General features: G+C 41.3%; 1 protein-coding gene across 2 annotated transcripts in view; it reads right to left on the reverse strand.

Moving 5' to 3' along the window:
- Nucleotides 1-13,395, reverse strand: part of rttn (rotatin) — a 32,889-nt gene that overhangs the window by 12,771 nt on the left and 6,723 nt on the right. For both annotated transcript variants that reach the window (XM_032503326.1, XM_032503325.1), the window contains exons 9-28: nucleotides 13,114-13,304; nucleotides 12,585-12,700; nucleotides 11,511-11,678; nucleotides 11,187-11,399; nucleotides 10,843-10,955; nucleotides 10,113-10,239; nucleotides 9,663-9,788; nucleotides 9,185-9,301; nucleotides 8,493-8,632; nucleotides 7,676-7,847; nucleotides 7,481-7,580; nucleotides 7,001-7,086; nucleotides 6,273-6,390; nucleotides 5,543-5,639; nucleotides 5,375-5,440; nucleotides 5,045-5,236; nucleotides 3,961-4,203; nucleotides 3,063-3,219; nucleotides 1,468-1,634; nucleotides 837-1,056 (exon numbers count right to left, since the gene is read on the reverse strand). In XM_032503326.1, coding sequence (XP_032359217.1) covers nucleotides 837-1,056; nucleotides 1,468-1,634; nucleotides 3,063-3,219; nucleotides 3,961-4,203; nucleotides 5,045-5,236; nucleotides 5,375-5,440; nucleotides 5,543-5,639; nucleotides 6,273-6,390; nucleotides 7,001-7,086; nucleotides 7,481-7,580; nucleotides 7,676-7,847; nucleotides 8,493-8,632; nucleotides 9,185-9,301; nucleotides 9,663-9,788; nucleotides 10,113-10,239; nucleotides 10,843-10,955; nucleotides 11,187-11,399; nucleotides 11,511-11,678; nucleotides 12,585-12,700; nucleotides 13,114-13,304 — 2,929 coding nt within the window. The remainder of the gene's footprint in view (nucleotides 1-836; nucleotides 1,057-1,467; nucleotides 1,635-3,062; nucleotides 3,220-3,960; nucleotides 4,204-5,044; nucleotides 5,237-5,374; nucleotides 5,441-5,542; nucleotides 5,640-6,272; nucleotides 6,391-7,000; nucleotides 7,087-7,480; nucleotides 7,581-7,675; nucleotides 7,848-8,492; nucleotides 8,633-9,184; nucleotides 9,302-9,662; nucleotides 9,789-10,112; nucleotides 10,240-10,842; nucleotides 10,956-11,186; nucleotides 11,400-11,510; nucleotides 11,679-12,584; nucleotides 12,701-13,113; nucleotides 13,305-13,395) is intronic.

The raw sequence follows: 13,395 nt of genomic DNA on the forward strand, positions 1-13,395 counted from the left end.
TTGCCGAAGAAGACTGAACAAAAACTACTTTTCTGAGTCAGTTATTACTGTATGCTTGTCATGCAACTCACTGCATCCAAACTAAAGCTAAATACAGCTGAGACTAATTATTTTTGCTTTGGTGTACCATCAGAATGTGGCACTGCACTGAAGAGAGAGAAGCCCAAGGCCTGCTGAGCTTTAGGGCCGTGCAGTACCAGGAGTATCAGGTGAGAGGTGGGTTCAAGGGTTGAGAAGACAAGGGGTGAAAGTGTTTGCCATCTAAATGTTATCAGTGAGATCAAAGTAGCCACCAGAGAACTTGATTGAAAAAGGAAATTAACCTTCAAACTTCATGCAATGTTAATTCATGTCCATGAAAGCTACCGGTTAAAACAAACCAAATGAACAAGCATAGGTATTGTGGAAACAGGATGGTCTATTCCACAGGGGTCTTCATTCCCAATCAAAAATAAAAGCTCTGTGCAGAAGACTGCTGCGCAAGGTGGTCTACACCGTGTTACACTTTGTTTTATGGACAGATGGAAAAGGCAAGGTTGATTAATCTCATCAGCATTTTCACAGTGTGGCATATCAAATCAATGAGATTTTGTACCTATTGCAATTCATGTCCTGTAACCATGTTTTGCTTCATTTTAATTAATTCCTCAGAAAGTACTGTGCTTTTCATCTGTTCATTTCTGTAAGCCGTCTCATCTTGGATAAGAGGGAAGGAGGCTTGCGTATGCCCATACAACCCATGAACATTTGCACACATGCTATGAAGACACAGAACTACAGAGGCGCGCACGCACGCGCACACGCACGCACGCACGCACGCACGCACGCACACCTACCTCTAATAGGCCACTGAGATACTTGGAGCAGAGCAAGGTGGGTTCCAGGTCAGAGCAGTGGGAGCTCCAGCCAGGCTGGGCAGTCAGGCTGACCATGCCTTGCAATGTCCTCTCCAGGCTAGGAAGGCCATAGAAACGCGGGGCGTCGGACACCCGCAGGCTCTGAAGCAAACGGACTGCCAGCTGGCTTTTGAATGGGCCTGCTAATGCCAGACATAGCCTGGACAGACAGGAGAGGACAGAGAGAGAAAAAGTGATACACAAGCAAGCAAACCAGACAGGAGGGTAGACAAGAGGCAGGAACAAGAGGGAAAAAGACAAGACAACGTTAACAATAGGCGTCCCAATTCTTTTTCCCCAAGCCTGTGGCTTTTTAAGTGTTTGGTTTTCCTTTTACATTTTCTAAATGACTAAGCTATTTGGAGTTCTATCCCAAATTAAGTGAAATAAGCACTTCCCTTACAGCGGACGAACACTGCACTGCATCTTTTTTCTTCCTGATGATACTAATACATTGTCTAACATAGCATTTCATCTGCATTCACCTTTCCCATACAGTGTATAGAGCTATAATTATTATTCTATGACTTCCCAGTGGAGTGTCACACTTTTTTGGGTGAAGTCACTGTACCTGTCAGTGGTTTGTGCAAGTCGTAAGAGTAAGATGTTAAAGAAGCTGGTGAGTTCTTTCTGCAGTCTCCGGCTGACACGGTTCTTCAATTCCTCCGGCTCCCCAGGGCTCGGAGTTGAGGTCTGAGTCTCCACACCAAGCAGCAAATTAAGAAGCGATGGGGTCTCCTGGATGATTGATAGAAGGGTTGTTTTTTGATTTGATGTTTACAGTACATTATGTATATGTTATTTTGGATTCATCCCATTTTTCTTTTCTTTAATTCTTTTTAGGGCTTTTTCGGCCTTAATTGAATAGGACAGCTGAAGACAGGAAAGGGGAGAGAGAGAAAGGGACGACATGCAGCCAAGGGCCAAGGGTCGGAATTTAACCCGGGCTGGACTGAGCCCAAGTACATGTGGCATACCAAGGGAGCTACCAAGGTGCCCTGGATATATCCCACTTTAATGTGATAATGGTTCTTCTAAATTTTCCTTTCTTTAAATGTTTTAGCAACTCTTCTCCAGTTCTTTGTATGCCTTCTTGTACCCTGTAAACTATATATAGACACATCTTTTACATCACATTACATGTCATTTAGCTGACACAATTGTTTTTTATATAATATATATATATATATACACATATATATACATATACATATAAAATTGAACCCAGATCTCCCACACCAAAGGCATGTGTCATGTCTATTGTGCCATCACCACCCATATCTTAAAAGCCCATCTTTTTGTTTGAGGTGGATTATTATTACCATTAACTTAGATTAGTCAAACTGACCCATGGAGGGAAGATGTAAAGGAGGCTGACAGGTGTTTTTGAGCAAGCACCTGCTTCTTAATACCACCCACCATTTCCCTACAAAACTCTGAGCTAGAAAAAACAAACATGCTGAATTTCTTGTTGAGCGGTGCACATGGAGCACATAGTTCATATAAGTGTAGGGTGCAACAGATGTTGCTGAAACAGCTCAGTAATTACAGAAAAGTTGGAGCAGAGCAGAGCTGCTCACCCCTACCAGGGATTCAATCTGAGTCTGCTTTAGCTGCCAGGGGAGGGCTTATTGTTTACACACACATTAATGAGAAAGCCAAGGTGAGACTGATTAAATCCTAAAAGTAGCTCTCCCTGCTAAAACAGTGCAGTGATTCTTCTCCTCGGGCAAAAATATGAATCCAACTTTGTTTTAGGAGCAAAGTAATCTCTGTTGCAGGTCTGAGGTGGTACGCTGTGCTACTATTTTTCTGTCGTTATGAGAGAGTAATATGGTTTGCTTGTCTGACAGCGTGTGATTTATTCAGGCTTTAATTACAGGTATATAACCCTCCGTGTTGCGGAGGAGAAAGTTTAACCAGATTACTAGCTAACAGAGATGCATACATGATTATTTTATAAGCACATACACAAGCTACTGTAGAGTAGTACACAATAAAAATATTAAATAGCACATTTTATCTATACCACAACCACACTGTAACGTTTACTGATTCAAAAATCCCAACTATGCCTTTTAGCCAAAACCTAAAAAAGAAAATTACAGGACTATTGTCGTGGGGTTTTTCTTTCCTGCTTCACCAGAAAGTGTAAATTATTTGTACCTGGTTGAGAAGTAGCTCCAGTATCCAGCACAGGTCCTTGTCCTCTGGGTCAGATGCAGTCTCATTGTGCATTTGTTTGAAGTAGGCATTCAAAAATGCAACAATTCCCACCAGCAACCTCTCATCCTCAACACAAGCTGGACGCACCTGGAGAAACCTGCAGGGAAGAAGACACAGTCACCAGGACAACAAGAGGAAGAGAGCATGGTCAAAAGGAAAATACTCAGTAATTTGTGTGTAACTTACTTTTCATAACTTGTCGAATATACTGACTACTAAAGAGGCTCAATCAGAATCAGAAACACGTTCTAGTCACTCTCTTTTTCTTCTTTGTCTCTTTAATTCTTAAAACATTATTGAACTGTGGAAAGGAATTGCCCAAACCAATGACAACGACAAGAGATGTGCTGCTACCTAGCTATTGGCAGAGGGGTGGTGACAAACTGATGGAATTAACTGAAATGAAACTTTGGTGGAGGCTCCTCTTGTTTTCTTCATTAATCCTGATGCAATACATTTTAATCACTTTATTCTTTTTAAGTTTCACTTTAGTATTAGAATAGTCAAGCTTCACTACTCAAATCAAGCACTTCAACCAGAAAAGGCATTTAACACTATTAATTCAAGTCAACGCTTCAGAATAAGAATGAGATCAAAGCCATAATGAGCTCACAGAGCCATGGAAAAATATTTGGTTCACAGCAAGTAGTGTCTTTTTCAACAGCAGCAGTAATAATAATAATAATAATAATAATAATAATGGCATATTGTTGGGGAATGTCATAAAACCCTTCCCATCATTTGCTTAATTAATAAACATAAACAAGACCTATTTACTGATTATTAGCTTGTCGACCTAAAGTACATGAATGTTAAATGGAGTTTGTATGCAGTGTACCTTGTCACTGCTGCCTGCCAGCTGAGGGAGCGAAGGGTGTCTCTGCAGCTGTGGGCCGGGATGTGAGGAAGGGCCAGTCGCTCAATCAGTAAATAGAGGCTGAGCCTGGAGAGGGCAGAGGTCACAGAGCTGTGTCCTGCTGCCGTGACAATGGCCTTGATGCAGTCCTGCAGTGCCGTGGGAAGGTGCACCGCCTGCAGCGACAGAACTTGTGCTTCTGACAGCTTTAGGTTGGGATGAAATCTGTGGGGAACAAAATGTAAATGTTTAAAAAATATATATATTAAAAATCAGACTACATGGCTATGGATGTGCTGAAAAGTGTGTTGCATAAGTAGCATCCTCAGAGGCATACTAATGACTGCATTAACAACATATTTGGTCACCAATCAGGAGGGATGAGACATTTATGAGTCCTCCAAAGAGAGATGTTTTCTAAAAAATACTTGTAACTGAATCAAGCAGAGGCAGGCATCATACCAGCTACAATCAACAAGCAATACTCCCTAAAACTCTAAAAATTACATCAAAACAATAGGAAAACTGCGTCATAAGACACAACAATATCACTGGAGATAAGGACTTGCACAGAGTTGTACTTTACATGAGAAGGAAGATACCTCTCAATTATCACTGTCTGAATCCATTTCAAAACACTCTTCTACCAATCTTACCACTGTATGAAACGAAGTGGAATGATCCAACTATGGTGTGCTTTAAATTTTTTTTGCAGAATTTAAGCTGGTTAAAAGTGTTCAAAAACATTCTCATCTTTTTTAATTAGGTCACATTGCAAGTAGCAAATGAAAGATGAGATGCTAAGGCTCTAAAACTAATTCTTTACTACGATTCTCCACAAGACAGAACATTGTATAAGAGTGATGTGTGGTAGGTTATTTCTTTAATTAAAATATCCTGTTATGGAATAACTGTTCTGTTCAGTTTCTCCAACAATTATTTACCCTATTTCAATCTACTGAGAAGGACAACTTACGTGCTCTTGACACAGAAACAAACCTTTGCATCCAATCATTGTCTCCTTATATTTTTTTAACACAACAAATAGAAACATTTAGTTCCTTACTCAGTAACATGAGTAGATGTGCCACACAGCTTGTCAAGGAGGTTGTCTATCCCAGAATACCATGCAGTGTTCCAGGCTACCTGCAGGGCTTGGCAGGCGGGTGCCAGGGTCAGGAGGTCCGAGGAGGGGGGTAGGACGCAGCAGTACGGGCTGACAGCGTGATGACTCGCTGCCTGGAATGGAATGTTGTACCTTTTTGGGAGAAGAGCAAAATAGTTGTTTATATTGCTTGGGAAGTGCTGTTGATGAGAGGAAGGGACCTTTAAAAGAAGCCACGACCCAAGTGAGAATGTTATCTATTGATCTTGGCAACTTTGCAGATCTGTTTACCTGCGTATCACTGACAGTGGTAGGGAAAACGGTGCAAGGGTTGCATCTGTGTTGGATTTGTCCGACCTGATAGGACAAAAAAACAGGTAATAAAACAAAATATTGAATGGATGCACATTTCATTTTAGAGACGTGGAAAGCTCAAAGAGAGAAAAAAAATAAACTTACCATTTTTCAATATTGGCAATATCATCAAATAGCAGTAAACTCATCAGGACAGCAACCTCATTTCCATTGCCTTTGTTCTCCTTTAATATCAAGGATGCTATAATGACAACACAACATAGGCAATTTACATAACAACCACACCTTAAACTTTATCACTCAACCTCATGAATAAATGTATATGCTAAAATTTTGAATTCCATTAGAGTGACAATCACTTAAAGACTCATTTCTAAATTGAAGTTTGGAAACCACCCAAATGAGACTGCCACCCCACATTAGGCGTTGCTGACATTATAACTCTGAAATTTGGCATCTGAGGTTATGACGCAAGAGCTGCGTGGTTTAAACTGAGTTGTACAAACATCAAATTTGTAATGTATAAAAACTGGGCACATATTTTTGCATTATAAAAACAACATATTTGTGTCTAAATCAGACAGTATCAATCTATAAATATACAGGTTGTCAAACTCAAAGACATATAATTCTATTTTATATTAAATTAATTCTCCTAATTCAAAAGGATTATAATTTAGCTACAAATTATGCCAAGATGAGCTTCATGGCAACAAGTTGCATCATACTAATATGCCACTTACCGCAGTGTGACAACATGGTTGAAAGCTATGCATCAATGGATGACTTGTCATCTTTTTTTTGAGAATGTGCCCCCGGGCTACACAACATAATGTGTATAGCTGTTACTTAATGAGTTGTCTTGTGAATGTACCCCTGAGCAGTGTGAGGAGCAGGAGGTTGCGATTTGCCAGACTGTGCCTCAGAGATGGATCAGCATACACCAGCTTCCTCAGGATACATACACAAGGCTCCAGCAGGCAATCTAAGCTCTGGGGAGAACAGCAACATGGCACTCAGGGTTTAATTGCAGAGAAAATGCAAACAAACACAAATATTATTTCTGTCTCCTCCTGCTTTCTGTCTCTCACATACAAATGCACAGGGTCTCCTTCCTGTCTCTTCACATCAGCTAAACCCAATTTCTGTGATTGCTCAGGTTACAGGCAATGGAGGCTTAGGACAAATACAACCTACAGGCATGCCTCTTACACATACTTGTTAGCAGAGACAAATCATTCTCTGTGGCCCTGTTCCTTCACCTCCATGTAGCCAGACATGCTGGACGATTACCCCTGTTAGCGGCTTCTGATTCAAGTATGATCAGCTGACTGCAGTAACTAGAGGGCAAAAATCACTGCTTACCAGGGCCTGTCTGACAGTATTAATACAGGCCATTTCATCCTTCTATCATGCATGCATCAGTGGGTTTCCTCCACACACGCTGGCAACTCATGTACTCACATATAAACAAGGACATGTGCCAGATGGGAGCGCATGGAACTGCATTTATGAGCTACAAGGTCTGTTTAAGTTGGCTTCAACAGCAATTCGTTCGGTACACATCCATTTATCACTTTGCCAAAGCAGGTTTGTTTTTACCTTGTTGCCGTTTACACTCCCCATAATGAAAGAAATGACTTTGTCTGTTATTCCAAGAACCTTCAGCACTGGGTGCATTGTTGTGTCTGCAGGGAAGTAAGAGAACTATTTAATATACTGACAAGAAACATTTGCAAATCATAAACCATTTGCTTTTTTCCTTCTTGTCTAAAGCATAAGGTGGTGGGAGGGCACACACTCTGTTGCACGTAGTTTTGTCCCCACAAGGCAAGAGCTCTTGTCACACAAACTTTGAAAGTTGTTTATTTGTTTGTTTTATAAAATATGCCTTTACATTAGCACTCTGATCTGAAAGCCATTAGCCATTAGAGAGAAAACACACAGAGGTAGACTAAAAGTATGGTCTGAAAATATTAGCTTGCCAGAGCCAAGAGATTTAGCATGGAAATGCAACAATCTAATAGAGAAGTTTATGAGAAATACAGTATATTAAAGTTAGTATTTTTACAGACCGCTCACCTTGTAGCACTACAGACAGCTGCTCTGCAGCCGATTTTCTAAGTGAGATGTCAACAGTGTCTGAGGACAGGATACAAAACAGCTTCTCCACCGACTCCACCTAGCCACCATTAAAAATATTAAGTAGGCAGTTACATCTGCCTGTGCAGACGTCTATATAAGTATGTTATTATTTCTGTGTATGTGGATTTATACCTTAAGGACAGACTTGTTTCTGGTGTCCAGAGTGATGTCCAAAGGGTTTCTGAGGCAAAAGAGACTGGGGATGGAGGAAATCAGTGGTTGAGCCAGGTCTGGTCTGGATGTGTCAGCAACATCCTTGCTGGTTAAGTGGGGCAGGATTTGTTGCACTGCTGCTATTCTCACACTGTAAATAATGAGCAGAATGTATGCAAAACTTGGGAGTTAATATTTAATTCAAAATCCCAGTATTTAAAACACAGATTAAAAACAACATGAAACAGAGCTCTATTTAGGTGCAAACACAAACCTTTTGTCTGCATTAGAGTAGTAATACAGTGTTTAAATGTTACCTGCCTCTTCGGTTTTTGTTGGTATTTTTTAACATGACATCCCCATGGTGATTGGTTGTCAAAAAACCTCTGGCAGGACAAACAAATGTATTAGCTGTTGCCAAAATTTATCCCAGGGCTGGTCTCCAGTGTATAGTTTTAATATCCATCTTTATCAATATTCATAGACTGGGACTGGATGGCTGTTTTACACCGGCCTCACAGAACACTTAGATGACTTGATGAGAACATCAGCTGACAGCAACAGATAGTGGTAATATGTCTGTCACATTATGTTTCGGAAAATATGATATTTAGGCTCTCAAGACTTTCTCTGCTTTAACATCCAACTAATCAAACAACTTTGCACACACAAAGAAACATACATCACATATACATCACATATATACACGGGCACACATCTGGACAGGCACATAACACCACAAACAAACAGAGTTACACAAACTTTGACAAAAGAAAGACCCAGGGCACAGACTCACGTGGGCTGTTTAGTAAAAAGGAGTCGGAGCGCTGCTTTGAGCTGGGCTGTGCTTGGAAACACGCTGTCTCTTGCCACGTCCGACATGTCACTTATCAGCAGGACACAGTTTCCCAGTGACTCTTCAGTGCTGGCGTAACCCTGCCACACACACACACAGAAACACACACACAATTCTCAGACTACCTTGGCAGACAATGGAGCAAACAACGGGGAATTCCAGCTAAGAAGCACAACAGTAAATAAAATATGCATCGCTTTGATTATGGGTGGTTTCATTTTGTCTCTTGTTGACATGGCGGGCCCATCTCTGAATGGCCTCCTTAAATTAAATCACACTTGACAGCCTAGTCAAAATCTCATGTATATTCATAAAGAATTTCCAGGGTTTCTGTTGCCTGAAACTGAACAATTAATAAAAGCTTGTTTTATCCCACCAAAAAAGGAAACAATATAACACAGAATATGTAAATGAGGTAATGACTACATTTTTCTTAGTGGCAGCTCAATATGCAGTCTTTGTTGTCCAAAAGTGCTTAAATTGAACTTTTGATCGTAGTTGTGTTGATTGTGGAGAACATACACACTATTTCCCCATGCTCCATAAATATGATGTAATATGTTTCAAACACAATGCCGCTTTATGAGCTCTGCAGTACAAATATAATACAGCTTCTACAGAGAGCACACCACCTGTAATATGGGCATGACGGGGTAAAGTGCCTCATTGAATCTGTCCCAGGTTGATGCTGTCATCATCAATTGTCCTTTGAGCAGGAATAGCAGGATATCTTTGGCTGCAACGTTCACCTATAGATCAGAGGTAAACTGCTGAATTCACAAAAATGGTGCTGACAAAATATTTACTACCAAGTACTGTAAGTGACAGACCTTTAAAATGTCTAATTTACATGACAGTGGCCAACCCTAACAGTTTAGCATGACTTTTGAGTAATGTACAAGAACTTTAAAACACACGTGAATCCCTGTACCTTTCTTTGATTACGTTTATTCCTTTTCAACCTTGACCTAAACTAACACGTTAAAGAAGTGGCCAGAATGACTTCAAGCTGTAGGTAAAATATTACAGGAAGTACACACACACACACACACACACACACACACACACACACACACACACACACACACACACACACACACGTTTGCCTACCTTCTCAGCAGAATCCTGAAGTCCAAAAGCACTTATTTCATAGAGCACCCTGTGGTGAATAAGGAAGTTGACTGCACCGCATGTTGCTGGTTCCTGTCGTGACACATTCTGGATGCCAAGACAGTCCTAGGGGTGTATATAATCATACCAAAGCACATAATAAATTATCGCTATGCTCTCACTTGCGCTAGCATGCAGAAGTTCTAATTCATTTTAAATGACGCCATGTACTCTAGACAATGGTTAGTTAAATGAAGAGTCTGATTTCAAATGTCAAGCTATTTTTTTTTTTAAACAATCTGTGATTCATCCATCTTCATCCTACTTATTTAAATATGGGTGCACCACAAAAGAGACCCACATTGTGACTTTAGTAGCCATAATTTAAGCCATGAACCTGCACACCCTCATTGAAACACTGACGGTCTATGTAAGATGGCTTGCTCTGACCTTGACCAGGTTTAAAGTGCATTCGTATGTTTCCGTTTTGACATGCGATGAAGGATGAGACAGCAGCTTGAGGAGAAGTTTCTGGCTCTCTGTCTGGAGGAGGGGACTGGGCTGATCAAACGTCCACCTAGTGATGGACAAGCAAAGAAATTGATACTAGCATAGAATCACAAAATATATAAATTAAGCAAAACAAGTGGCTGACTTTTAGGGCTGGGACGAAATGTTTTTTTTTTAGATTATGTTTTGGGCATTTTCAGCCTTCATTTTTGACAGAACAGATGAAGAGATGCAAGGGGAGAGAGGGGGGGAATAACATACAGCACTAGTCTGAGTTGAACCCAGGCCTGCTGCATGGAGGAGTAAACCTCTATATATGGCCACCCGCACAACCAACTGAGCTATACAGGACCCCAATTTGATTCTTTCACGATAGACAGGTGCATATTACATTTGCATTTATTGCAATTCTAGTAGTATTGCGATTCATTGACATTTATTTAATTTGTAAAGAAAAACATAACATTTATTTTCAGCATTTGCTGTGTTTCGCAGGAAACAGATATGATGTAGTCGCCGTTGGCCATACTGTTTAAACAGAAAAATATTGATTCTAGAGAAAAGAATAAATTTTTTTAATTGTTGCAAAAAAATTGCGACATTTGATTTATGCTTTTTTTTTTTTTTTTCTCGACCCTTACTGACTTCACATTGCACATTTTTAACGTACAGGTAAGAGCAGATGTGAACATATTCCTTGATGATGGGTAAGTGCTGATGAAACGGGATGCCGTCTATGGCTTGGTCTGCCAGCTCCAGCAACTCCAACCAGTTCTTCTCTCCCTTGATACAGAAATAAATCAATGAATGAAGACAAAAACGTTGATATGAGTGACAGGCTAAAAAGGTTTTGCTATAACCTGAGGGCATATCTAATGGCAGTTACATTTGTGTCAGAGTGGTTTATAATTAAGATTAAGAAATGTAGGTTGCATATCTGTAAAAGATAACTTCTTTCTGTAGATTGCAATTTTGCTATTTGCTAACTGTTTTTATGTGACATGCCGCTCATACCTCAGCTTGGGTTTCCTTGAGGAAGTTGCAAGTAGATTCCATCCAGAGGGCAGCGCGGGTCACCCTCCTGTAAAGATCATGGCTGTCTGAGTTCACCTGCTCCAAGTAGGCCACCGCTGTCTCTTGAATGCTGGGTAATGAACTTCCCAATGACATGTCCAAGCACAGGTGGAAAATAGCTGTTACTGTGCTCTCCGGGAGATTATCACTAGCCTGTGTGAGGTCAAGAAGCCTTAATTTTCTACTATTTTGAAATAAAAGTTAAGTAATTACAGAAAAAAACATTACTATAGTATTGAGATTTGGTCACATGAGCACACACACCTTCTCAGGAGGGAGGATGGTCTGCAGGAGTTTAATGGTGAATATAGCAGTGCCAGTGTAGGCCATTCTCTGATGAACCTGAGAGCTGTGGGGAGCATCTGCTGAATAGCTCTGATGGTAGCTCAGGATATGCCCCAGTAGTTCCATGCAGACTTGCAGCTTTGCCTTCTAAAAACACACACAAAAATGTAGAAAAAAGCACATATGCTGCACAAACACAGCAACACACATACATGCGCTCACATCACGTGCATGTTTGCACACACCCACACCACCAACGCACACCTACTGGCTGGGGGCCAAGAGAAAAATTGCTCGTTCCAGGAGTTAGGATTTGAATGTAATCAGATTTCAGGGTTATTTCGGGACGAGATACAGATCCACCCCATCTCGGTATGAATAAATTGGAACAATCTATTCTCAGCCACTTTGTTCTAGGGAGGAGAAATTGAACAATAGAAGAATTTAACCAGCAGGGGGCAGTAGATGTCCTGTGCATGGCTGTGTCTGGCACGAACCGTTCGGCCCCATTACCCATAGGAAAAGACCATAGGTCTGGCACACGAAAGCTGCTCTCCACATGAAGATGACAAAACAGTTCTCAGGCTGCAAGGCTCTGGGCATGTATTAAACAGCAGAGGGCCAGAGGGGCCTGGGCTTGACAAGTGTATAAGTCTTCCTGCATAGTAACATACTGTTTAAACAGTCAGGGAGGATAAAAAATGACTCTGCATAGTAAAAAACACACACCAGTTTATTACAATCCATTGTGTGGACTTTATACGCAAAGTAAATGGAGATGGAGAATTTACTAACTTAACAATTCTGTACTAGGATAAACCCAGGGGTACAGATGAGATTTGCATGTATGTCTGAGAAGCTCTTTGTAACCAGAAGAAAGCCTTTGCAACCTTATATAATTCATTCAGCTCAATCACATGCCTACAGTTCTCCTTGACAGTTAAGTACGGTGTGCCTGTGGTAAATTGTCTGGTGGCCAACACAGTTCTCCCTCTTAGTGAAGTGTATTCATTCAGCTACATAAGAAGCTGTCATGAGTTGTGTTTGACTTGCCAGCTCCATCCCCACCAGGCTGCGATCGTCCCAGACCAGCTCACAAACACTGTTCCCGAGCAGGAGGACAGCGTCGCACAGCAGCTCCAGAACACAATGGAACACATGCAAACCCTCTGAGAAAGAAGAGAGGAGGAGAGAAACTGAGTGAGAGACTAGAACGAATAATGACAGAATACAATCAATATAATGAAACAACTGAGGGGATTATGTGCAATCACGGATCTTTACTCAAGCAAAGAACAGACAGACAGTGGTAACTGATTTATCTAATTTACAAAAACTGTCTCCCCCCCCGCCCCCTTTACCTGAAAGACAACAATGGCTGGGCGCCTAGGTGGCTCACCTGGTGCCGAGGCTCGGTCCCTGATGCGGTGGCTTGGGGTTTGGGTCTGACCTGTAGCCTCTTGATGCATGACTTCCCCCCTCTCCCCCCCCTTTCCTGTCTACAGCTGTCATGTCTATTAAAGGCTAAAATGCCCCAAAAAATATCTTCTAAAATAAAAATAATGACAACAATGGTTCCTACCTGTTCTAAGCAGTGGTATGGCATGTTCCATGATGGCAACAGTGAACTGAGCCAAAGTGAGCTGCTGAAACTGCAGTTCCAAGACATCTTCTACACCCAAGTCAGGAAGCTCCAGGTTGGCCACATCTGCAGGAGACTGGGGCGTCTGCCCGGGGGCCTGGACTGCTGCTCCCCCTCTGTGTGAGCTGCCACTGGATGAATCACAGACAAGAGAGGAAGACAACTATAAATTCATGATCTGCACTTGGACCCCTCAAATACAAGGAGTGATGTATGAGCTAT

The sequence above is a fragment of the Etheostoma spectabile genome, chromosome 22 (assembly GCF_008692095.1).
Source record: "Etheostoma spectabile isolate EspeVRDwgs_2016 chromosome 22, UIUC_Espe_1.0, whole genome shotgun sequence".
Lineage (NCBI taxonomy): Eukaryota > Metazoa > Chordata > Actinopteri > Perciformes > Percidae > Etheostoma > Etheostoma spectabile.